This window comes from Macrotis lagotis, chromosome X (assembly GCF_037893015.1).
Source record: "Macrotis lagotis isolate mMagLag1 chromosome X, bilby.v1.9.chrom.fasta, whole genome shotgun sequence".
In the NCBI taxonomy this organism is placed as follows: domain Eukaryota; kingdom Metazoa; phylum Chordata; class Mammalia; order Peramelemorphia; family Peramelidae; genus Macrotis; species Macrotis lagotis.
The window spans coordinates 471,548,055-471,575,188 of NC_133666.1; the positions used below are offsets into that span (position 1 = coordinate 471,548,055).

The 27,134-nt window shown below is 36.6% G+C and overlaps 1 protein-coding gene and 1 long non-coding RNA gene across 2 annotated transcripts in view; one reads left to right on the forward strand and one right to left on the reverse strand.

Annotated features, from left to right (window-relative positions):
• PSMG2 (proteasome assembly chaperone 2) overlaps positions 1 to 23,718 on the forward strand; it is a 25,120-nt gene extending 1,402 nt beyond the window's left edge. The window contains exons 2-7 of the mRNA XM_074206939.1: positions 9,831 to 10,002; positions 11,585 to 11,643; positions 12,712 to 12,830; positions 14,376 to 14,549; positions 21,081 to 21,201; positions 23,216 to 23,718. Of these exons, the coding sequence (XP_074063040.1) occupies positions 9,831 to 10,002; positions 11,585 to 11,643; positions 12,712 to 12,830; positions 14,376 to 14,549; positions 21,081 to 21,201; positions 23,216 to 23,311 (741 nt within the window). The 3' untranslated portion in view covers positions 23,312 to 23,718. The remainder of the gene's footprint in view (positions 1 to 9,830; positions 10,003 to 11,584; positions 11,644 to 12,711; positions 12,831 to 14,375; positions 14,550 to 21,080; positions 21,202 to 23,215) is intronic.
• Positions 3,807 to 7,154, reverse strand: LOC141502272 (uncharacterized). The gene is made up of 3 exons (XR_012472481.1): positions 7,105 to 7,154; positions 4,131 to 4,443; positions 3,807 to 3,939 (listed from the first exon to the last, which is right to left on the reverse strand). It is a non-coding gene; the product is annotated as an uncharacterized LOC141502272 (long non-coding RNA).
• Positions 23,719 to 27,134: the final 3,416 nt, after the last annotated feature.

The window sequence follows — 27,134 nt, forward strand, 5'->3', positions numbered from 1 at the left end:
CTTGAATATTTGGGGGATAACCTCTTCCTATCGTATAACCTGGAAAATTTCAGTTTTTGGCTCCCCACCACATAGATCTCAGTTGGAATAGAATCAGCACCAGGTACTTTGCCACTTAAAAGGAGCCTAATGGCATTTAAAACTTCTTTTTTCAGTTGGAACTTCAGCTAGGGACTGATTGACTTCAACTTGAGGTAAACAAGCAGTGGCTTCTGCATTAATTGATGATGGTCTGTTAAAAACACTGAGGAAGTGTTCAGCCCCATCTCTTTAGGGTCATGTCCCTATCATTAATCAATGTGGATCCATCAGCATTGAGTAGTTGTGATGTACCGTAGGTCCTTGGCCCATAAATAGCCTTCAGGACATCATAAAAGCATTTTCGGTGGTTACTATTTGCATAAAATTGAAATTTAGCAGCCAGGAGTCCTACATCTCTCTAAATTTTGCTTGTACTTTTAATAGAATTAAATGATGCCTTCTTAAAAATGGATGAACTATCCTGCTGGCAAACGCTATGGAGCTGTCATTTTTTTTTTCATTTAGCAGCTTCTGTATTTCCCTAAAATTTTCATCAAAGCAGGCCTAGTGTTTGCAGGTGTTCTGACCCAGATGAGCAAATGCAGTGCTGTACACCAGATCTCTGAAAGCTGCCCACTCTTTTTCTGCTTCACTTTTGCCAATTGTGTGTTGGTTCAATTTTCCCTCCAAGTTAGCAACAAACTGTTCCCAATCAGAGAGACACTCTAATCTCTTTATGGTAATTCTTCTAGGCTTCATTTTGCCTTTGGGCCACCACTTTGTTTGAATATGCATATCTGGCTTAGGATAAGTCTGTGATCAGTCTAGCACTCTGCACCACACATTACCTTTTGTCACCCTCACATCCTGTCTGTCCTTTCTTACAATCACATAGTCTAATAGATGCCAATGTTTGCTAGGAAGGTGCATCCAGGAAGTTTTATTCTAAATGTAAGACAATGTTTGTAGTGAGGTCATGAGATGTACAAATCTTCAGTAGAAAGTAACCATTGCTGTTGTTGTTTCTAACTCCATTCTTCCCAAGGACTCCCTGCCAAGTCTGGTAATCTGAGCCTTCTCTAGCATTAAAGAGTCCTTCTCAATAGGCTGATCTTGGAAAATGGTCATCTCCCCTAGAACCAATGTGGCTTCAGAGAGGGTCGAGGAACAGTCAGTATGGTGTTTTCTGCCTGACAACTCCAGGAAAAATGCTAGGAACAGAACAGAGGCTTGTATACAACATTTTTAGATCTGACCAAGGCCTTGATACTGTCAGTTGTGAGGACTTATGGAAAATTATGTTAAAATTTGGTTGCTCAAAGAAGTTCATCAGTATTGTACGTTAGTTCCATAAAGCCCAGGTTCTAGATGGTGGACAAGGCTCTCCAGATTTCCCAATCACCAAAGGAGTGAAACAAGGATGTGTCCTTGCTCCTTTACATTTTAGCATGGTGTTTTCAGCCATGTTATCAAATGCTTTCACTAAAGATGAACATGGCCTTGAGGTCAGCTACCACACTGATGGTAATTGTTCAACTTGAAAAGGCTACAAACTAAGACCAAAGTGGAGGGAGTGTTGGTAAATGATCTTCTGTTTGCAGATGATTGTGCACTCAGTGCAGCCTTTGAAGCTGAGATTCAGCAAAGTATGGATCTCTGCTGCTTGTGGTAATTTTGGTCTAACAACACCAAGAAAACACAGATGCTCCATCAGCCAACACCAAATCATCCATATGTGGAACCATTGATTACAGAAAATGGAGAAGTTCTGAGTACTGTGGACAAGTTCGCCTATCTTGGCAGCATCATTTCCAAGGAGGGACACATGGACAATGAGATTGCCAGAACTAATTCAATATTTGGGAGACTCTGAAAGAAAGTATGGGAGAGAAGAGATATGATTACCAGAGCTGTTGTGCTACCTCATTTCCATATGCCTGTGAAACCTGGACATGTCAGAAAACTGAATCACTTCCATTTAAATTGTCTTAGGAAGATTCTGAAGATCACCTGGCAGGAGAAGAAACCAGATACTGAGGTCTTTTCTTGAGCTAAACTGCCTAGCATTCCAACATTCCAACAGAGAGTGGGCTGGACACAATTTTAGAATGCCAGATGTACGCTTGCCAAAAAAAATATTTTATGGAGAACTCACACAGGGCAAGCACTCACAAGGGGGGGTCAGAAGAAGTGATACTGAGATGCCCTGAAGGTCTCATTGAAAAACTTTAGAATTGATTGTACAGCATGGGAGACATTGACACAGTATCACCCAGAATGGTTCGCCCTCATCAGTGAGGGTTCATGCTATGAGAAAGGCAAAATTGAAGCAGTTCAAAAGAAATATGACATCTGTAATTTTAGAATACCCACCCCCAAGTGTTCACATGGACTATTTGTACCTGTGGTAGAACATTCTGAACTCATATTGGTCTGATCAGCCCCGGTGGGACACACTGTAATTTGTCTCAAACATAGTGGTGTCATTTTGGTCTTCTTCAGTAGTGAAAGATAAAGGGGGGCAGCTAGGTGGCACAGTGGCTAGAGCCCTGGAGTCAGGAGTACCCGAGTTCAAATCCAGCCTCAGACACTTAATAATTACCTAGCTGTGTGGTCTTGGGCAAGCCATTTAATCCCATTACCTTGCAAAAATCTTTAAAAAAAAAAGAAAGATAAAAACCAATCAACCATTTATTCTAGCCTTTCAACAATTAGCCACTTGCTGTAGTTTCCTATTATTTATGCGCTCACCTCACCTCCTCCTCTTGGAATTGCTATATTCCTTCAAGGCTCAACTCCTTGTCTCCTTCAAAAGTCTTTATTGAACTCTATTCCCAATTGCTCTTTCCTTGAAATTTCTTTGGATTTTATGTAGTTAGTATTTACTCCCGGGGACACCTGGTCTTTGCACTCCCTTTCCCAATAGAATATAAAATCCACTTAAGTTCTTGCTTAGCGAGAAAAGTTATTTTTCTCTTAATAACTGGAAATAGCTGTTTCATCGGAAGAAAGATAGACTTTTAGTTTCTGAGATTTCAAACTGGAAAAAAAGATAAATTTTCATTTTTTTTAGTTTTTGCAAGACATGGGATTAAGTGACTTGCCCAAGGTCACACAGCTACTTAATTATTAAGTGTCTGAGGCTGGATTTGAACTCAGATCCTCCTGACTCCAGGGCCGGTGCTCTATCCACTTCACCACTTAGCTGCCCCCCCCCCATTCTTCTCATTTTACAAAATAGGAAAGTAAGATACAGTTAGGTTTAGTGACTTACCTTAGGTCTTTCAGGTAATAAGCAATAGCACCAGAATTCAAACCCATTAGTTTTTAAATATACAGACCCTTGGGTTTATAATTCTCAAATTGAGACAAAAGGAAAAGAGATACATAAGAGATAATTTTTATGAAGTGTTCATCAGATTTGGTAGGGGTGGTTTTTTTTTCCCTGTATGTTCTTTCTCTGGTTGGGGATAATATAGACCATTACCAGTCTGATACAGTTGTCCTAGCTCTCTGGACTGTTGAGAGGAGTTGCTTCCATTGAGGTTGTTCATCCCTTAATGCTGTTGATGTATACATTGATATATCCCTTCGCTCAGCATCAGACCCTGTAAGTCATTCCATGCTTCTCTATAAGGTGGACCATTTATGGTTTCTTATAGAAAAATAATATTCCATAGTATTTATGTAGTATAACTTGTTTAACCATTCCCCAATTGATGAGCATCCCCTCGATTTCTAGTTCTTTGCCACTACAAAAAGAGTTGCTATGAATATTTTGGATGTTCAACATTTTTAATACTTCTTGGATAAAAGGCATAGATTTCTTGAGCTGCATAGTTAGGAGATTTTCGAGAGACAAAGCTGGAAAGTCTTTAATACACTGGCTGAGAGAGTCAGAATACAGAGGTTGATAGTCTAGATAAATGGAAAATGATTAAATTAATTCGTAATAAACATAAAGGGACTTTCGACCAAGATGGAGGAGAGAAGACAGGCACAATTCTAAAATCTCCTGCTTTTCCCCCATATATGATATAAAACAAACCTCTTAACAGAAATCCGATCAACAAAACCCAGAAAGAAAAACCAGGAGAAGGAACATCTACCTCAGGATTTGTCTTCCTTGATCGTGGGTGGGTGAGTCCTGGAGCATAGGATGGGTAGAGCCTGGGAGCCTGGATTAGCTGTGGATCCTGGGAGCCTGAGGGCCCGAGAACCAGACCTACTTGATCAGCAACAGGGCTAGAACCTGGTTGACCTCAGGGACTTGGGTCAACTAGGGAACCAGAGGCTTTGGTGTTGGCACTGACCCTCGGGAGCTTGCCCAACAAGGCTAGAGGAAGAGTTCCGGTATGGGAGAGCTGCAGACATCATCCCTGGGCTCCTCTACTCAGTCCATGCCTCCATATCAGCTGAAACCTTCCCAGAACAAACATAATTACGGACTACTTCTGCCCCATGTTAAGGCCCAGCAGCAGAACTACCTCAGTTGACAATAGGGAGAGTGATGGCCTCACCCCAGGGTAGAGCCCACTATTGGTCAAAGACAAAAGTATCTAACAGCTTCAACCACTCCCTCCAGGCCAAGGGAGAGGGTCTCAATCAAGGTCACAGATAATCCAGAGAAAGCAACCAGCACCCCCTACTGGCCAACGGGAGATATTACACTCAGTAAAGCCTCTAGGGATCCCAACACCAAACCTCTGTGAACCAACCCCTCCCCAACTCAAGGTCTTAGTAAAATGAAGAAAGGCCAGCGGAAAGGAGGGTCCATAGAAAAATTCTTGGAAGGAAAAGACCCCAACTCAGATCTAGAACCTCTGAAGAGAATATGATCTGGTCTCCAGCACAGAAAGACTTCCTTGAAGAAATAAGGAAGGAGTTTAAAAATCATTGAAAAATTTGGGAAAAGAAACCCAAGAGAAGATTAATACCTTGCAACAAGAAAACAAATCATTGGAAAATACAATCAGACAAATACAAAATGAGAATTATTCTCTCAGATACTCAATTAGGCAAATGCAAAAAAGAAAATAATTCTCTCAAAACCTCAATTGGTCAAATGGAAAACTCTTTCAAAAATAGAATTGACTGATTGGAAAAGGAGTTGCAAAAGGTAAATGAAGAAAATTCTTCTCTAAAAAAAAAACAATGGAGTCTGTGTAAACTAATGACTTCATGAGACAGCAAGAGCCTGTTAAACAAAACCAAAAAAAGAGAAGAAAATGTAAAATACCTCATCAGGAAAATCTCGGACCTCGAGAATAGATCGAGGAGGGACAACCTGAGAATTATAGGTCTTCCTGAAAACATTGAAGAGAAAAAAAGTCTAGACTTAATATTACAGGATTTAGTGATGGAAAATTGCCCTGATATCATGGAAGCAGAGGGCAAAATAGTTATTGAAAGAATACATCGCTCCCCACCGGAAAGAGATCCTAAAATGAAAACATCAAGGAATGTTGTGGGTAAATTCCAGAACTGTCAGATAAGCAGCCAGAAAGAAGCAATTTAGATACCAAGGAACCATAATAAGGATTATGCAGGACCTGGCTGAATCAAAATTAAGGGATCGAAGGGCCTGGAATAAGATGATTACAAAGAGCAAAGAAGCTTGGAATGCAACCAAGAATCCACTATCTGGCAAAGGTGAGCCTTCTCTTTCAGGGGAAAAGATGGATATTTAATGAAATGGAAGACTTCCAGCAATTCTTCATGGAAAAAATCAGAGCTAAATAGAAAATTCGAACACCAAATAGGAGGTTCAAGATACACATGAAAAGGTTAAAAAAAAGGGAGGGTTTAAAGAAAAAAAGAAACTGCTATCCAATAAGCTAAAACTGGCTATATCCCAGCATGGGAAAACAAGTCTCATAACTCTTAAGAATTGTAACTTTAGCAGAGAGAATATACTTAGCCAGAATTGATGGACACTCATGACTTATCCATGAGACTGCTACCCAATGGGTTGAAACTGGCTATAACCCTACTTGGGAGAAAGACTAATAACTCTCAAGAATTGTAACTCTATTGGAGAGAACATACTTAGCCAGAAGTGATGGATATTCAGGATTTTCTATGACTCAAATAGAATGATTTAAAAACACTACTTCCTTACAAAGAGAGACAAGAAGGAGATGAGAGGAAGGAGAGAATTGGATGGGGGTAAATCTCATTACATTAAGAGGTACAAAAGACTTATTGCAATAGAGGGGAAGAAGGGAGGAGAAACATCTGAATCTTCCTCTTATCAGACTTGGCTTAAAGTTAACTTATACATGCACTCAGTTAACTTAAACATCTTCCCTTTCAAGTGTTAAAAGGGCAAAAGGGGGGGGGAGGGACAGAGACGGGGGGGGGGGGAAGGAGAACTAACAGAAGGAAGGGAAGAGGAAAGAAAGTGGAGGGGAGTGGATATAAGAGGGCAAACACACCCAAGGGGGTGGTATTCAGAAACAGAATACTGGGGAATATGGATAAAGGGGGAAAAAGGGGAAAAATACAAACAGAGGGAAGATAGCATGGAGGGCAACACAGAGTTAGTAATTATAACTTTGAATGTGAATGGGATGAACTCTCCCTTAAAATGTAAACGAATAGCAGAGTGGATTAAAAACCAGAGTCCTACAATATGCTGCTTACAAGAAACTCATCTGAAACAGAGATACATAAAGAGTAAAGGTAAAAGGTTGGAGTAAAATATATTTTGCTTCAGCTGAAGTGAAAAAAGCAGGGATAGCAATCCTTATCTCAGACAAAGCAACTGCACAAAGAGGTACTGTTAATAGAGATAAGGAAGGAAACTATCCTCCTAAAAGGTTCCATGGATAATAAAGTGATTTCTATACTGAATATGTATGCACCTAATGGTATAGCATCCAAATTCTTAGAGGAAAAGCTGAAAGAAGACAGGAAGACTTAGACAGCAAAACTCTACTAGTGGGAGACCTCAACCTCCCACTTTCAGATTTAGATAAATCATAATCAAGAAAGAAGTTAAGGAGGTAAATAGATTGTTAGAAACCCTGTATATGATAGACTTATGGAGGAAATTGAATGGGGATAGAAAGGAATATATACCTTTTTCTCTGCAGTACATGGCACTTATACAAATTGACCATGTACTAGGGCATAAAAACCTAATAATAAATTGCAGAAAGGCAGAAGTAGTGAATACATCTTTCTTACATCACAATGCAATAAAAATCATGTAATATTGGGCCATGGAGATATAAACCCAGAGCTAATTGGATACTGAATAACCTCATTTTAAAGAATGAATGGATCAAACAAATTACAGAAAGAATTATTTTATCCTAGATAATGACAATAATAAAACAACATACCAAAACCTATGGGATTCATTCAAAGCAACTGTAAGGGGATATATTATATCTTTAAATGCTTACATGAATAAATTAGAGAAAGAGGAAATCAATGAACTAAATATGAAACTGAAAAAAATTAGAGAAAGAACAAATTAAAAGCCCCTAATTAAATACCAAATTAGAAATTCTAAAAATTCAAGGAGAAATTAATAAAATTGAAAGCAAGAAAACTTGAACTAATAAAACCAAAAGCTGGTTTTATGAAAAAACATTAAAATTGATAAACCTCTGGTCAATTTGATTAAAAAAAAAGAAAACCAAATTGAAATGAAAAAAAAAAATAAATGAAAAAGGTGAAGTTACCACCAATGAGGAGGAAATTAAAGTAGTATTTCAGAATTATTTTGTCCAACTCTATGCCAAAAATTTGACAATCTAAGTGAAATAGACAAATATTTACAAAAATATAAGTTGCCCAGATTAAATGAAGAGGAGATTAAATACCTAAACAACCCTATCTCAGAAAAAGAAATTCAGCAAGCCATCATTGAACTCTCTAAGAAAAAATCTCCAGGGCCTGAAGGATTCACAAGTGAATTCTTCCGAAGGAGCAATTGGTTCCAATTCTGTATAAATTCTTTGGAAAAATAGGGGAAGACGGAACTCTGCCTAACTCTTTCTATGACACCAATATGGTGCTGATACCTAGACCAGGAAGAGTTAAAACAGCAAAAAAATTCTAGACCTATCTCCCTGATGAATATAGATGCAAAAATCTTAAATAAAATCTTAGCAAAACCATCACAACAAGTTATTACTGGGATAATACATTATGATCAAGTAGGACTTATACCAGGTATGTAGGGTTGGTTCAATATTAGGAAAACTGTTAGGTTTGTTGTTGATATAATTATACTATCAGAAATTATAAGATTATATCAATAGATGTTGAAAAAATTTTTGACAAATACAGCACCTATTCCTACTAAAAACACTAGAGAGTATAGGAATAAATGGACTGTTCCTTAGAATAATAAGCAGTATCTATCTAAAACTCCACCTATAACTACCCTCTGTTCTCTCCCCTTCTTCAATCCAGTCTTCATACTACTGCTAGACTCTCGCATACGTCTAGTTGTGTTAATTATCTGCTTAAAGATTCCCATTCTCTCCCTATTATCTGTTACTTAGAGTTGAAACTCCTTTATCAAGTCATTTAGGATCTTCCAAGTTTTCCCTTTCAAACCACATTTCATCATTCCGTGTCTAAATGTAAGCTCCTTAAGGTCCTATTTTTGTCTTTGAATCCTAGCACTAGGGCATAGAGTTGGTGCTTTACTAAATGTTTGTTGATTGATACTCATCACTTTCTATGCCTGACAAGTCTGCTCTTCAAATATACCCTAGAGTTAGTGTGCCTTTGCTCACACTGTTCCTTTAACTGTCCCTTCCTCTATTGATTTCCTACTCATCCTTTAAAGCATAGTTCAAATGCTGTCTTCTCAGTGAAGCCTTTGCTGTCCTCTTTTGCATTGTCCTCTAACTTAGTAATATTTTTACCTCTTGGATCTTATACCATACTTTGGCAATTCTAATGTTATTGTCATAAATTGAGTTTTTTTCTTGAGACATATTGTGAGGCTAGAAATTATTTAATTAAATGAAATGTATATAAAATTCTTTGTAAATCTTAAATTGCCAAATGAGTACCTGTTATTCTTTTTTGTATCTCCCCCAGTGCCTAGCATAACACCCTACATAGAGTAGTTACTTCATAACTATTTGTTGAATCAATGAATGGACACTTCCTACTGAGGGAAAATAATGTATAGTAGAAAGCAATGTGTAAAACTAGACATGAAATGTTGTCAAAGTCACTTAAGTCCTATGAGCCTCAGGATAATGAGGACTCTAAAGTTTTATTAAACTCTATTATTTGATGATTCTTTGTGATCTCTTTAAGGTTTGAAGATGCTAGGATCTTGGTTAAAATATTTTTCAGTAGAACCCCTTTATCCCTCTTAATAGGACTTCTCCCAAACATTTGGTGACCTGGAAACACAGCTACTGAATGACATATACCAGAAGGAAATTTAGATTTACATTCATCTGCAAATAGGTGGAACTACTAGCAAATCAAATAAGATCATAATTATTATTTTGTTGTCCAGGGTACCCTATGCAAAAAATAACACACTAGAATGTAAATTTTATATTCCCAAATTTAGATCCTAAATTTTTTTTTTATTATTTTTTATTGGGGGTTTTTTTTCCCCAAGGCAGTGGGGTTAAGTGGCTTGCCCAAGGCCACACAACTAGTAATTATTAAGTGTCTGAGGCCAGATTTGAACTCAGGTACTCCTGACTCCAGGGCCAGTGCTCTATTCACTGTGCCACCTAGCCGCCCCAGACCCTAAATTTTTAAAAATATTTTTCTAATTTTAATAGTTGATCTACTATCTTTCTTTGTGATTTCAGCCAGCAGTATCTGTGGGGAATGTTGGCCAACTTGCAATAGATCTGATTATTTCTACGATGAATATGGGTAAGGTAGGGTACTTTTACACTGATTGCCTTGTTCCAATGGTTGGAAACAATCCATATGCAATTGCAGAAGAAAACTCAACAGAACTCAGTATAAATGCTGAAGGTATGTGTATGTAGTCTGTGCTTATATTACTGTAGCTATCAATAATTAAACATTTATTAAGTACCTGCTCTGTGCCAAGCACTGTGCTAAGTGTTGGAGATAAAAAAAAAGAGGCACAAGATAGTCTCTCTGCCCTCAATGAACTACAGTCTAAGGGGGTAAACAGCATGCAAATAAATATAGGTAAAGTGAGCTAAATATAGGATTAATAGAAAATAATTGAGGGAAAACACTAGAAGTAAGTGGGATTGGGGAAGATTTATAATAGATGGAATTTTACTTGGGATTAAGGGAAGCTAAGGGAGATCAATAGATAGAGCAAAGTAAAGAGAGTGTTCCAGGCATGGGGGACTACCAGAGAAAATATTCTTTTACATGATAGGCTTCTTCCTTAGGCATTTGTGCCAAACATATACCAGATAATTATAATGAGCAGAGAATTAGGAATGGGATTTTTCCTTTTGAAGTAAGCATTAAGTTCTTACCTGTCTTGCATATAGCTTTGTTGTTGTTGTTGTTTTAATTTTTGCAAAGCAGTGGGGTCAAATGACTTACCCAAGGTCACACAGCTAGGTAATTAAGTGTCTGAGGTTGGATTTGAATTTAGATCCTCCCGACTATCCACTGTGCTGCCTAGCTGCCCCTCTAACTTATATCTTAAAAATATTCACCCTTTTAAAAAGTATTGTTCTTCTAAGTCTTTTGGAAATGGTAACTCTTAAAAAATCTTATACTTTATACTTTTATTTTAATCTTTAAAATTGTACATTTATTTTCTTTGAGCTACCTTACATTCCTATCATTTTTTCGTTTTCCTTTTTTATATCCCATTTTGTTTTCTGTTTTTATGATCATAGATTAGGACTAAAAGAGTCCTTAGAAGATCATCTAGTTCAAACCCTCCTTTTATGAATGAACAGATCCAGAGGAGGTGAAATAACCTATTCAAAGTCATACAAGTATAATTATAGAGCCAGGTCTTCTAAGTCGTTTGACTCTTAAGTCCAGTACTTTCTCCATTAAAGCATTCTGCCTTACTTGACTATGAGAACTGAGGCTAGAAGTTAAGTGACTTGAGAATTTCAAACCAGAGTTTTTTTGCTCCTATAGTTAGCCAAGTGCCATTGACTAATGAATCATTGTTTTTCCTACATTTTTCCTTTTAGCTAAAGTCATATTAAAACAACCAGAGATGCCCATAATGTCTAAAAAATAAAAGCATTCACAGAAGTTCTGAGGAACACAATCTAGGCTATTAACCATAGTAATTTTTTATCCTGCTAGAAAATTAGTCTTGTTGCTTTATTATCTATTATAACTTTTTCTTTCTAATATGGTATAATTAAAAAGTCTATGAAGTTCACATTTTAGTATACTTCTACTGAAAAGTGATATTTAGATAAAATGATTTAAGTTCTTGGGTGTTTCCAATAGTTTAATAATTGAGAATAATAATAACATACAGAGGTTTAATAGAATTTAATTTTAATGTTTCATTACTTTAAATAATAACAATTGTAATTCCTTATTGACATCAATTTTATTAACCTAATTTCTTTTATCTCTTTCTCTTTTCTCATAGTATATTCATTGCCTTCTATGAATCTTTTGGCTCTCCAACTAAGATCAATTTTTATTAAGGTTGGTATTTTTATTATTTGCCTATATTAAAGTTTTTTTAAAAAAAAAAACTTAATTGGAAAGTATTCCAATCAACAGTTTCAGAAATCAAGATTCAAAAAATCAATGGAGCTTATTTTATTATGGGTGATAGGCTTCTATTCAGCTCATAAGTTTGGAACAGGACTTTTGCTTTGGGGAACAGTCATATCTTCTAAGTTTCTTTTTCTGAGATCTAAGATCTTATAAGATCTCCCGAGTTTTCATATCTAAATACCTTTATTTAGTGTCTTTAAGGAAAAGGCAACAGAATGAGAGAATCATATGTTTCTATCAATAAGGTCCTGCCTTTCCTGCCTTCTGTTTAGTAGAATATAAATAAACATTGGTCTCAGAGTAAAACCAATTATACTTTTTTATTTTAATCTATATCCCTAGTCAGCTGTAAAAAATCAACATAGTAAATAGAGTGTTGGACTTGCATTTAGAAGAGCTGAGTTGAAATCTCACCTCAGACATCTCTTAGCCGTGATTTCTCAACCTCTATGTTTCTCAGACAGTTTCTTAGGACCTACCTACTAAATTATAAAGATTTTCAGTCTATATTGTTGAAGTATTTTCCATTTCTAGTGTTTGTTCTCCAAACCAACAAAATCACTGAACTTTCTATGATTTCTAATCAGCCAACAGAGACAAAACAAAAAAAAAGGATACTTAAGTACTGGAACATTCTGATTTTCTTACTGCCATTACATATATCACTTCAAGTGAAATGAAGGTCTGTATTTTGTAAGAGGAGCTGAATATGCAAATTTCTATTTCCTTATATGTGAAATAGCAAATGGGAATATATTAAATCTTAAATCTCTTAAGATCCCTTTTTCCTCTTTAAGTCTTGCAGTCCTTTGAATGTCGTAGCAGGTAGTTACACAGAATTAATGGTCTACACTTACAAAACAGAGGCTTTTTTCAGGCAGTCACGAATATAAAAAAGGGCCCCCCCCAATGTTTTTTTTTTTTTGCCATGTATAAGCACCAAGTTCTGATTTTGATGCCTTTTTTTTTATTTCCTTTCAATGGTGATTTAAGTATAAATCTAAGTCATTCTGTGAAAAGCTCATTTCCTGGGTGAAAAGCAGTAAATGTGCCAGAGTCATTGTTCTTTCAAGCAGTCATTCATATCACTGTGATGACCAGCAGCTTCGTAGGTATGTTGAATCATTCTTTTTTTACATGATATAACAATGTAATTCTATTACTATTACAGTTTTAGTGGAGAAGTTAGTTGCAATATTAATTGTGTAGTAATTTAGAATTTAGTGTTTTAGTGTGTTGAGCCTATATGGCAGTAGATAGATGTGATTATTTACTATATTTTGATCTCTTTTCACTGAAAGCTAAAAACAGGAGGTCTGGCAAGGGATGGCATGAAGTTTTATGTATTTTATAGATCTAGAACAAGTGAGGCTTGACAGTCCTGGACTGAATGTCTAGAGCTCTTCATTCCTTATTTTGTATCATAGAATGTAGTAATGAAGCAAAAGGAAGACAACCCATAAAGGGCACTTAACCAAGATTGGTAGGTAAATGCCTTTCTGAAAGACTGGATTTTTTAAAAAAAAAACTGCATTGATATTTTCTTTCATTCTTATGTGACCACACATTTTCAGAAAAGGAAGTTCAGTTGACTTTAATGATCATTCTATGAATGTCAGAATTAGTCCTTTAATGTAGGGCAAAAGAAGTACTTAGGAGAACATGACCTATAACATATTGTCTTTCATTACCAATTATATGCTTTAAAATTATATTTTCTTTATATCTTATACCAGAGGCTAGAGTAGTCTCAGAGAGGATTAAATGGTGGTTTTTTTTTTAATTTCCCTTTATTTTTTGTCAGTGTTTTTATATTGAAACAGAAGTGTTCTCAAATGATAACTTTGTGACAGAGTATTTCTACCAGAGGAATATGGAGTGACTTCTGTATATTAATTCTGAAATTTCATACTTTTATCTATTTTCATTTTACCTGACAGGAAACTCAATAAGCAATAATGCTAAACATGTATACTTAAGTTAATCAGTTTTTGCTCCTACCAGGAACATACTATGGGTTAAGAATCAACATTTTTTGCTGAGGAGATCTTTTTTTTAATGGCTATTTTTAGAACAGTTGTAGTCAGGAGAATTTCATCTTACTTTGTTGTTGTTGACCCCATTTGGGGTTATATTGGCAAAAGATACTGAAGTGGTTTTTTCATTTTTTTTTCTCCAGCTCATTTTACAGATGAGGAAGTGAGACAAACGGGTGAAATGACTTTGCCAGGGTCACACAGCTAGTAAACATCTAAGTCTGGATTTGAACTCAGGTCCTCCTAACTCCAGACCTGTCACTGTATCCATTGTGCCATCCAGCTGCCCCTATATTCATCTTATAATTAGAGCTGATTTCCAGGATTCTTACAATATAAAGAATTCATAATATTTGTAAGAAATGGAAGCAGAAAAAGAAAAATTTTAGGACAGTTGTGACTTTTTTTCTTCCCTAGTCATGTATTATTTATGAAGCAGAAGACTATTGACCACAAAACTGTTAAGCTACTAAAAATACTCTATTCTTCCTTGATTGAAGAGTGTTCTCTTAATTTTTCAGTTAATGGAAGTCTAAATAATTATAGGTCATATGCTGGTATTACCTTTGTATTTGATATTTGTGATTTTTTTTAATGAGTGTATTAAATTATTATCTCCAGCATTCCATTCCGATACTTAATAACACCTGAAATGGGAAAAAGTGTTGGTGAAACATTACAGAAGCTTCATTGGAAGGAATTGGAAAAAAGCAAATCATTTCCTGAAATAGGAGACTCTGAGTTGTGTATCCGGATCCCTGGAGGTGGTATCACTAAGACCTTATACACTGAGAGGTGAGTGTATCAGTTGATTTAATAGACATTGGGAAGAGATGTCTCTAACATGGGCATCTGTATTAGAAATCATACATTTAATTCAAAAAAATAGCATTTGAGGGGTATTGAACAGTAATTAATCAAAAAGTATTCCCACTTTACATTGGCTACTTAAGATTCAACTCTTAGTGACAGAATTGGGGGGGGGATGCAAATGCATACAAACATCCCTTGAATCACCTGAGGTTTTATAGGACATTTAAAATTTAGTTCCATTTATCCACCTAATCATTTCATAGAAACCTGGGTCAAGTGGGCACCAAATAAAAGCTGGACTATTAACATGTAACCCAGGAAAAATTTATTTAGATTCAGAGTTTTTCCCCCCCACTGTCTTCATTTATACTGTAGGGAGATATGTTTTTCCTATGTTGTTTAGTGTTCTATTCAAACATTTTCATAATATCTATATAATTCTAGAAGAAGATAGTCATCAATCCGTGAATCAACAAACATTTATTAAGCATCTGTTAGGTGTCAGGTATTGTACTAGGCAGGGGAAATACAAGGCCAGGTATATAGAAATTCATGTCAACAAAATAAATACAAGCACTTTTGGAGGGGATGTTAGCAGCTGGGAGGAAAGGTTTCATAGAATAGCGATTCTAAGAGTGGAAAGTTAGGGAAGAATGCAGTCTAGGTTTACGTGGAAGAGGGAGATGGAGTGGCACATTCAAGGAACAGAAAAAACAATAAAGGCTAAACTGTAAAGGGAGGATGGAGAATAATGTTTAGTAAGGCTGAAAGCTTAGTTGTGAAGGACTTTAAATGTCAAATACAGTTTATGTTTGATCCTGGAAGTAACAGGGAACATCTGGATGGTGAACATCCTGGTAGAGAAGCGTTGTGGTCAGACACATGCTTGTGATCATTCTTCTCATTTTAAAGTTGCTGATTAAAGATCTTTAAACCAGAACCAATAAAAATATGAAACTCAAAAGCTTACAAAAAGTTGAATGTTGAAAACTTTATCACTTTTGCATGCATTTGGAAAAAATAAAATAATCAAAATAAATAAATAAATAGAAGCAACGCCAGGGACAGAACTCTCATAGATGGTACTTTTCTGCCATAGTGGTAATAAAGCCAATTGATCTATGGTAGTTTTGGAGTTTGTCTAGTCAATTATGAGACAACCTAGCTATCATTAGTTTTCTTTTAAAATTCAAAGCACTATGAATGTGTAAAGAGCATGTTATTTACTAAGGGATGGTGCAGAAGTCTGCCAGCTACTAGTTGTAGTTCATTATTTTTATTTTTATTTTTTTTGTAACAAGAATTTTATACTAAGCTGCCCCCTCCCCTCCCCCTTTCCATTGAACAAATTAGAAAAACAACAACAAATGCCTCAATATATACTTCCATCGTCTTGCAAAACAAATTCCCACATTAACTTTATCTGATAATGTGTGTCACTTTCTTCATCACTTCTGTCATCACTTCTTTGTGAGAAGGTAAGTAGTGTGTTTCATTTTTGAACTTGTAGTTTATTACATTTATCAGAATTCTAAAATCTTTTAGTTCTTGTGGTAGAAATTGTTCTCTTGGATATGCTCACTTTGTTCTGCATTGTTTTAGAAAGTTCTGAAATTATCTATTTCATCATTTCTTATAGCACAATAATATTCCATTACATTTATATGCCACAATTTGGAAATTCCTTATCAGGAGTACACCACCTTAGTTTTCAGGTTGGATCTATGGTAAAAAACACATAAAATGACTAAATATTCCTAGTTTGATTTTTGAAGACTGTCTAGTTCTTTTCTGTGTTCCTGGGATTAGGCATCACATGAGAATATGCACTCATTTATTTTTGTAGTGATCCTTTTGCAAGTCCAACACTTAGCCATCTTGTTTTTGTAGCTATGTGGGGTGTAGATTCTGTTCAAGGAAAACACCTTGGTATGAGGACTGCTGAGGCCTTTCCAGGGCTGCTTTCCACCTTTGATGTTCACCTGAGCCACCTCTCATCTGTAGCTCCAGGAAGCTGTTACATGCACTGGGCCACCTGTTTTAGTTTTAGTAGGTGGGCTAAACCAGGTTGAGAGTAACCAAGGGAGTCTCAAACTCCCTCAAAACTTAGTGAGTAGTGAGGAGTGTCTACCCCAAGCATGTGAAGTCTTCCACTGGTGGAATGGGTAGATGAAAACACCTTGTTCTAATGGTCATGAAGCCAGCTTAAGCTGGTGTTGTGGAGGGCTTAGTTAGACTGGTTAGGCTATCAGACATCCTAAGTTGCCAAGGTCATATACTGCATCAATAGCTATAACCAGTTGACTTGACTCTGTCTTACTATGCTGGATCATGATGAGAGAGTGAGGCAGTTTATTTTTTCGGCTCTACCTCACTTAAATCCAATTATACTTGCAACAAAAGATGTCACACATAATCATTTCCTCAAAGTCACAAATGACAAAGCAGCAGGTGTGGATACACTGGGAGCTGTAGTTATAACCCTGCACACAGGCCGCCCAAGCCATAGGGCTATTTCCCCCTTGAAAGCAGCAGTGGCATTCAGCAGCCCCTTGGGTGACTGAGCAGCTCTTTTAAGGACTGTACTGCTCACCTTCTGATGTGAGGAAGGGGCTAGAAAGGGAGCCCTAAAAATTGTCTGCTTACCCAACCCTGGCCTGATTACCATGGCAGGCAGGGATCCCACAATGTGGTTGAGACACCAAAAAAAACCTCCAAAAACTTCTTCAAAGAAAATTTCATTCGTCATCGGTGCATGGAATGTGAGTACATCCATAGACATCACAGGATCCAATAGACCTGAAAGACAAATACCTTTTATTGTTAGAGAACTCGTCAGGTGGTATATCCAAATAACAGCCCGAGTAAAACAAGGCTGGGAAATGAAGTCCAGCTTACTGAAGTCAGAGCTGGATGCACATTTTTATGGAGTGACAGAAGGGAAGAGGAGCTCCATAAAGCTGGGGTAGGTTTTGTTGTAATCAAAACTAATCTATTCTTAAATGTCTACCAAAAGTAGTGAATGACAGGCTCATGATGAGATTGCCAATTAGAGGAAAATGCCATGCTACCCTGATAATTATGTGCCTGTGCTCCCACTATGGTGAACATTGAAAGAAACAGTTTATGAAGACCTGGAGACCATATCATCAACTTACTGAAAGATGATACTCTGAATTCTGGGTGACTTTAATGCTAGAGTAGGCTCAGACATTGGCAGGGAGTCCTTGGGAAGAATGAAGTTAGAAACAGCAGCAGCAGTGATCACCTTCTATTGAAGATTTGCACATCTCATGACCTCATCACAAACACTGTCTTCCATTTACCTAAATGTAATAAAACTTACTGGATGTACCCTCAAAGTAAACACTGGCATTTAATAGAAGAAGAGACAATGTGAGAGTGACAAAAGCAGTGTGTGGTGCAGAGTGCTAGACTGATCACAGACTCATCTTCTCTAAGCTAAATATTCACATTCAGCCAAAGTGAATACTTGGAAAGAATCAATGTCAAGAGATTAGAGTGTCTCTCTGAATGGGAACAGTTTGTTGCTAACCTGTAGGAAAAACTGAACCAACACACAGTTGGCAACAGTGAAGCAGAAAAAGAGATCTGGTGTATAGCACTGCAATCACTCATCTGGTCAGAAGACTTGCAAACACCAAGACTGATTTGATGAAAATGATGGAGAAATACAGAAGCTGCTAAAAGAAAATGAGAACTCAGGATTTATCAGTAGGATAGTTCATCCATTTCTAGGAAGGCTGCAATTAGTTTTATCAAAAGTTAAGTATAAGCGAAGTTTAGGGAGATGCAAGTCTCTTGGCTCACTAAGAAAATTAAAGTATAACCCATAGCATTGCAAAAACCAAAAAGAAAAAAGAAAAAAAAAGAAAAGTGTAAGCGAAGTTTAGGGAGATGTAGGATTCTTGGCCCACCAAGAAAGCAGAAGAAATTCAATTTTATGCAGATTGTAACAAACCAAAATGCTTTTATGATGTCCTGAAGGCTATTTATGGGTCAGAGACATAATAGAGCACCTGAACTACTCATCGCTAATGGATTTATATTGATTAACGATAGAGACATGACCCTAGAGAGATGGGTTGAACCCTTCTATAGGGTTCTTAACATACTATCATCAATCAATGCAGAAGCCAATGACCATTTATCTCAAGTTGAAGTCAATCAGTCTCTCGCTGAAGTTCCAACTGAAGGAGAGGTTTTGCTTGCCATTAGGCTCTTTTCAAGTGGCAAAGCACCTGGTGCTGATTCTAACTGAACTCTAAAAGGGGTAGATTGACTGAAATTTTCCAAGTTATATAGCATGAAGAGGTTATCCCCCAAGAATTCAAGGATGCCCCCATTGTCCATTTCTATAAAGGTAAAGGGACTAGATTGTCCTGTGACAATCACAGGAGTATTTCTCTTTCAGTCATTGATGGTAAGATTCTTGCCAGAGTCTTTCTCAATAGGCTCATCCTTCACCTAGAAATTGGTCACCTTCCTGAGAACCTGTGTGGCTACTGAAAGAGTCAAGGAACAGTCAGTATGGTGTTTGCTGCCCAGCAACTCCAGGAAAAATGTCAGAAATAGAACAGAGGTTTGTATACAACATTTGTAGATCTGACCAAGGCCTTTGATAACCATTAGTCATGAGGGTTTATGGAAAATTATGTCAAAATTTGGTTGCCCAGAGAAGTTTATCAGTATTGCCCAACCATTTCCAGATTCTGGATAGTGGACTATGCTCTCAAGATTTCCCAGTCACTAATGGAGTGAAACAAGGATTTGTCCTTGCTCCCATACATTTTAGTATGATGTTTTCAGCCACATTTTCAAACCCTTTCACCAGTAGTTTCAAGATAAGCTACTGCACTGACGGCAAATTTTTCAACTTGAAAAGCAAAGACCAAAGTGGAGGGAGTGTTTGGTGCATGATCTTTTGTTTGCAGGTGATTGTGCACTCAGTGCAGCCTCTGATGCTGAGATGCAGCAAAGTATGTATCATTCTCTTGTGCTTTTGCTAATTTTAGTCTTAACAATTAACACCAAGAAAACACAGGTGCTCCAGCACCACACCATCCATATGTGGAACCATTGATTATAGCAAATGGATAAGTTCCAAGTGCTGTTTACAAGTTCACTTATCAGGGCACTGCCCTTTCCAACACATTGACAATGAGGTTGACACTTTCATTACCAGAGCTAGCTCAGTATTTGGGAGTCTTCGAAAGAAAGTGTGGGAAAGAAGAGGTATCAGACTGACTATCAAACTGAAGGTCTACAGAGCTGTTGTGCTGACCTCATTGCTATATGCCTATTAAATCTGAACACTCTACTAGCACCATGTCAGAAAATTGAATTGCTACCATTTAAATTGTTTTGGGAAAATTTTGAAGATCATTTGGTAGGAGAGGATACCAGACACTGAGGTCCTTTCTCAAGCTAAACTGCCTAGCATTCCAACATTACTACAGAGAATGGACTGAACATATTGTTAGAAATATTTTATGGAGAACTCACACAGGGCAAGCGCTCACAAGGGGGTCAGAAGAAGCGATACTGAGACACCCTGAAGTTCTCATTGAAGAACTTTAGACTTGATTTTACAGCATGGGAGACATTGATATAGGATCACCCAGAATGGTTTCCCCTCATCAATGAGAGCACATGCTATGAGAAAGGCAAAATTGAAGCAGCTTAAAAGAAACATGACATAAGTTTAGAATACCCACCCCAAGTGTTCACATGGACTATTTGTGCCTGACCTGTGTTGCGGAGCATTCTGAGCTTGTCTTGATCTGATCATCCACAATGGAACACACTGCAATTTGTTTCAAACATAGTGATGTTATTTTGTTATTTTTCAGATAATGAAGGACAAGAGCCATTATACTTATCATTTATAGTCTCTGAGCATTTTCCTGCTCCTGTTTTAGGGAAATTCTGTTTATTATGGACAATGATTTTGTTTACATATATTTTTTATTTGCCTCTTTACAAGTTATATTCTTGCATTCAATATGAAAGCTATTTTGTATTCGAATCAATTGACTATAGGAACCTTCCTAAAAATCAGTCTGGATGGTGGTAAGAAAAGAGGCACAGCTTTGAGAGAAGAGCTTGTCTTATCATGTATATTGTATACCAAATATTGTATACCAAAGTCAGTATTGGTTTGGGGAGTTTATCTGGCTATTTCTGTCACAGCCAGGAACTGACTTTTGGTTTTCTTTGAATCCCCAGCACTTAGGATAGAGCCTGTTATGTAGTAACTTAGGTACTTAATAAATAATTATTGACCAAATCACATTGACCAAGCAAGTATGATAGTGACATGATTTTTAACTATGTAGTTTGGATATTTATAATTAAGCTTCTTACCAGAAAATGGAGGAACATATTAAATTATCTACCTAGCTTTTCCCCTAGTTAAGCTATGGCAAGAAATATGCCGAATATTGCTTCCAAAATTAGTAGAAAATAACTGATTCATTCTCTTTGTTGTAGTTGTTCCAAAGGAATTCAAATGGCAGTTGTCCTGAAATTTGTTTCAGAAGGAGATAATATCCCAGATGCCTTTGACCTTGTTAGATATCTTAACGATTGGCTTCAGATAATTAAACCTCAAGTAAGTGTTCTTATCTTCAATTTGTCCTCTAATGATTTTCTCACCTCATCGTTTGTTTCATATACCATTTATAAACCTTTATAAATTGCTGTTGTTATTAAATTACGATGAGAATACAAATAGTAGTGCTTTCCATTCAGTGGAAAAAAATAGGGTAGGGCCAGGGGTAGGATCCAGGATGCCTACAATTTGATTTTTTTATAAGTTAATCAAATAATAAGTTACTATGTTTCCATATACAAACCCAAATATTCCCAGCAGCTCTTTTCCCCACTTGAAAAGGTATACTCTCCAACTTTTGTTTCCCCATAAAGCATTATCAACTCTGGTTTCTCTCCTGTAAGATGGTCTAGCCACTTTAAAACTGAAGATGGGGAGGTTACAAATATAAATGCTAGAAAAAAACTTGCTTTATTCTTCTTTTCCCTTTAATATCACTGAGATAGAAACAGTTGCTAAGTTTTCTTTTGATCTTGAGTTGTTTCAAGAAACAGATGAAATACTGTTTTTTAGAAATTATTAATAAATAACTAGAAAGCAATTCTGTAGCTGTTGGTGAAGTTCTTTGTCACTGTAAGCCACTCCCATAACTGTGAAGCCTTGAAGTATTAGGGCAATGAGGGATCTGAGGCAGAAAGAAGTTGAATGACTTGCCCAGGGTCTCACAGCTAGTGTCTTAGGCATGATATGAACTCAGGTATTAACTGATTACAAAAAAAGTAGTACTATTCTATGTATTGCTAGCTTCCTCTCTGACCACTGACAGCATGGCCAATGTCAGTCATAGAGATCTGGGTCATGTCCTACCTGTGGCACATACTGACTGGTACCCCTTAACAAATCAATTAACCCCTTATGCCTTAGACTCTCAGAGCCTTTTGCAATTTTAGGGCAGATGCTTGGCTTCCTTGGTAGAGAGAGTTTCCTCCTGGGTGTTTCTCATCCAGTGAAATCTCAACTTTGACCTGTGACCACTAGCAAACCACTTAAGCCTCCAAACTCATATCCTTAGACTAAAAAAGAGAATAATATTTGCTTTCCATGTGTCCTGGGATTGTTGTATAGAAAACATCTTGGATAGAACACTGAGCTTGGGATCAGGAAGTTCTGAGTTTAAATCTGATTTCAGACACTAGCTGTGTGACCCTGAGCAAGTCATTTAACCTTGTTTACCTCAGTTTCCTCATCTGTAAAATGAGCTGGAGAATGAAATGGCAAACCACTCCAGTATCTCTGCTAAGAAAACTTCAAATGGGATCACAGAAAGCTGAGATATGACTGAAACAATTGAACAACAACAAAAACAATACTTTTGTAATACTTTGTAATTAGGAAAATTATGATTAGGAAACTAAGAAATAAAAAATAACATGAGGGAAAATGCTAGGTTTTTTTTTAATGTTTTATTGCTATTTCATTTCTTTATACCATCTGCCAATACCTCAGCTTCCCCCATCACCCTTTTGAATCCTCATAGCAAATGAACTACCTCATACCAAAGAAAAGCAACTGAGCAGAATATCCTATCCTAGGATGAATTTCTGTGTAATAATCTTCATCTCTTCAGAGAGGAGGGAAACAAACTTAATCATGGAAAACATTTTTTATAAATGCCAACTCAAAACCCCATTATATCTTATTTTTTGTGGAGAGTTGCCTCCTGCCTAGAACAGAAACTGCTTTAGATCCCAGCAGCTTGAGTCAGCATTCAGCAGCTTGGCTGCATTTTTAACAGGCAGTTTTTAAGCCCTTCTATTTAGGATCCTGTTTAATGAGATCCATTAGCAGTCATCATAGCACTACTTTGTGATTTGACCCCCCAGTAAGGAGTGGGTAAGATCCCCTGAGAAGAGGTTTGGTTCATATGAAGAAACACATTTTTCCTCTGGTGGTGTCAGAGCAATTAGAGATTGGAAATTGAGGAAAGAGGGTCTGTGCAGTGCCTGCATATTGGAATGGAATTTTATGTATATATTTGAAAGTCTAATTAATGTATTTTTGTTTTTAAATCCAGGAGTGCAGTGACTCCACAACATCTGTTTCCCAGTGGAAAATGCCAAGTTCTTGGAGATTGCTCTTTGGCAGTGGCCTTCCTCCTGCGCTGTTTTGAATACTTGTCACTGTTCATGGTGGCTCATACAATCTGACAGTAATGTCATTTGTGTCACCAAGATTTTTGGGTCATACCTGTGAGGAGCTCCTGGTGAGAAGCTTCTTTGTGTAAATTGGTTTTTTCTGGGAATTGTAGTCTTAGATGCATGGGACACCGAGAGATCAATTACTTCTGTAGCCAATAAGAGGTAGACATTGAACCAAGGTCTTCTTGACTCCAAGGCCAGCTCACTATCCAGGATACCTCTTGTGTCCCAAAATACTAATTACCAAATACAACCATCTAATAATTTATAAAAAAGATTTGTATTATGTCTGTGACAGAAAATCTTTAAGAAATAGAATAATTATCCTCATTTTCATCATATATAAATTTTGTAGAATAAACTTTTTTCCTTAAGAAATTATTGACTGAATTGTGGTTCTTTGTTTTTAACTGAAAATATTCCTGACCAAAAATGAATATATTAAGAGTGGATGGCTTTTTTTTAACTTTTATGTTAAATATCCTACATTATGTTCTCTTCTACACACACTGAAGATTTGCTTATAAGCATCATCAGTAGAATTCCTTCCTCAATCTGAATTATGGGCATTTAAAATTTTCTGGTCTAGGGATTGAAGTTTTAGTTTTATGTATCTCTACCTTCCATGTTTTGGTATATTTGGCCTTCTTCATCGTAAAATCTGGCCTTCATTTCCTTCTAGCTTAATACATATTCATAGGATCAACTGAGGCCATTTCAGGGAAGAGGAATAGAATAAACAGGTTTGGGCAAGATTAAGCAATTTCTCTCAGCCTCCCGTGGCCTTTAGAAAAAACTCCCCTACCCTACAAGAAGTTACTATTGGGGCATAAGGAAATGCAGGCTAAATTTTTAGGTAATAGGTTTTGAGCAGTGATTTGGGAAAGAGTAGGGAGAGAAGTTCCAGTACCTGAATTAAGCTGACTATGCTATACTTCAAAAGTTATCGTCGCAAAAAAAATGATTGCATAATACAACTGTACATAGAACTTTTTGAATTATGAGCCCTTTCAAAGGCAGTTCCCTGCATTTGCCATAGTTTTTGACTCTAAGGTAAGTCTCTAAATTAATCCATCTTAAAGCAACTATTTTATATTCTCCTTTATTCTTTCCAGAATAGTCTACTTTTGTTCTTTTCATTTCCCTTCTTTTATGTGTAGCTTATAAAGCTATTAACTTAAAATATATCTTCTTATTCGTTTTTAATAGCCAAAATCCTAGTCAGACTGGAGAACATAAGTAAACTTTGATGCATCTGTTTTATCAAGAGAAAAGAAAGTTGTAAGTTTTGTAATGAAATAGGATGTTGATGTTTATTTTTCATTCTTGAAGACAACCATGACATCAGGGAGGTGATGCCATGACAAACAAATGAGTTGGATTGGAATGAGGAGTGTTCACCAGCCTCACTTTCTCTTCCAGAGACATCTGGGGTCCAGTGGTCAGATATAGATCAGGATGACTAGAGATGGCTCTGGATTTGAGGCAGTCAGGGGTAAGTGACTTGCCCAAGATCACACAGCTAGTAAATGTCAAGTATTGGAAATTAAATTCAAATTCCTATATTCCTGACTCCAAGACCAGTGCTCTATCCACTGTGCCTACCTACCTGCCCCAATGAAATATGACATAATAGTCAAAATGTCAACTTAAAAAAACCATGAAAGTATGTCCATAATAATCACCATGCAAATATTCTAGTTTCTCATCTTTTTTTTTTCCATTTCATGATTTTTTTGTTTAGAAAGCCAGAGAGGTATAATGGAAAGCATCCTAAATTTGTGTTCAAATTCTGGCTCTTATTACCTGTGAGATTCCTTCTGGCCCTATTTCCTTATCTTCAAAGTTAGAGAATTAGACCTGATGATTTCTTAAGGTTCCTCCAGCTCTAAATCTTTGATGACATTTTTTGCTACAGTGTGCTTTTCTCTTTTTCTTTGCAAATATTAATTTAGCCACTCCAGTGGATCTGTTATCTCTTTGACACAGCATAAAATAGAATGTTACCAGTTTTACGTTTATATGTTTTTCAGCATTAATTTCTTTGGTTGTCCAAATTAGGTGTTAATTTCATTGGCAGCTGAAACTTTTGAGTTATAAAAATTATATTCTGGGATAATTGAATACATTTAAAATTATGTTACAACTTTCAGTAGAAAGGAGCAGTGAGTTGGTGCAATGAATAGAGCACTGGCCTTGGAGGACAGGAGTTCAAATCTGACCTCAGACTCTTGACTCTAGCTATGTGCCCTTGGACAAGTCGCTTAACCATGATTGCCTAGCATCCAGGACCATCTGCAGTAGTCCTGATTCATATCTGGCACCTTGGGCCTATATGGCTTTACAGGAGAAAGGGAGGCTGATGACTTAGCACAGCACTCCCTCACTCAAATCCAATTCATGTGCTTGTTATAGTATCACCTCCCTGATTCCATTGTCTTCTTTGAGAGTGAAGGACAAAACATCCAATAGATGGAACCACTGGACCATTTTTACTTTATCAGGTATAACTTTTTCTCCTTATAAAAAAACATTATTTTGGATACCACCTAGCACTATGCAAAAAATGGTATTGCTTTAAAAATTGTCTGATTGCTAATCTGTTTTTTAAACTTCAGACATTTTCCTTCAGATATTCTTTGTTTTGTTTGATTTTCTAAATCTGTCTGTTTTTAAGGATATTACTATTATGTAAATTTATGGGGAAAAGATCTTATGAAAGGAAGGAATATAATCTTGCCCCTAGAAGAAGACAAATCAGATGTAATGAAGTAAGATAGCCTTTTTATTTCACTTGAGGGTAGGCTTATTTCAGTTCACCTGGCAATACTTCAATTTTACATTACCTAGAACAAACTTTTCCACATCTGTAAAATGAAGGGGGTAGGAGAGAGATTAGATATGTAATCTTCTGGCTCTAAAATTCTGAGTATTAAAAAATAGATAATTTTTGCAATAGGAATTTGTACCTCTGTTTCTAGGTCTTGCTATCTAGTCTATTCTATTGGTCTATTTCTTTGATCCTGTGCAGATACTTCTAATAATTATTGCTATGTAGGAATAGTCTGAAATATGGTAGACCTTTTTTCCTACATTTTTCATTATGTCCCTGGCAATTATTGACCTTTTATTTCCTCCAAATGAATTTGTTGTTTTTATTATTAAATAACTTTTTAAAATAATTTGGTATAGCAGTCTATGTTTGGATAGTATCAGAAATAGAAACAGAGCAATAAGCAGAAGTAGAAAGTCAAGTTCAGGAAAATGTTTTGAACCATCCACCTTCTGACCCTGGCATATATTTTTATTACACTATGCACTGGGTATAGGCCTAGATTTTGTACAAAGAGCTGAGAGAGTAGCAAGCCTGAATGATTAGCTCTGATTGACTTTGGATGGACTAATAGCTACTACATTGGATAGTTCCATCAGAAACAAGTGGATGAAGAAAACCTATTGCCAATAATTTGATAAGCAGTTAGATGAAACTTGTCAGAATCCATCTGCTTTTATCTGTCACAGATTACTGCAAACAGCAATAGACTGGACCCACAACTAAACAGGAGGAAGAAATTTAATTGGACAAATTACAAATTTATTTTAATGACTGCCAAGTTTCTCTTTGAAGCAAAGCTCTGTCGTGTTTGTGTGTGTGTGTGTGTGTGTGTGTGTGTGTGTGTGTGTGTGTGTGTGTGTGTGTGGTGGCTTTTTTTGACTGAAAATAATGAAACACTAAGCTTGGAAGAATTGAAATTGAGAATTACTTGAAGGGCAAAAGTTCATAATTTCTTAATC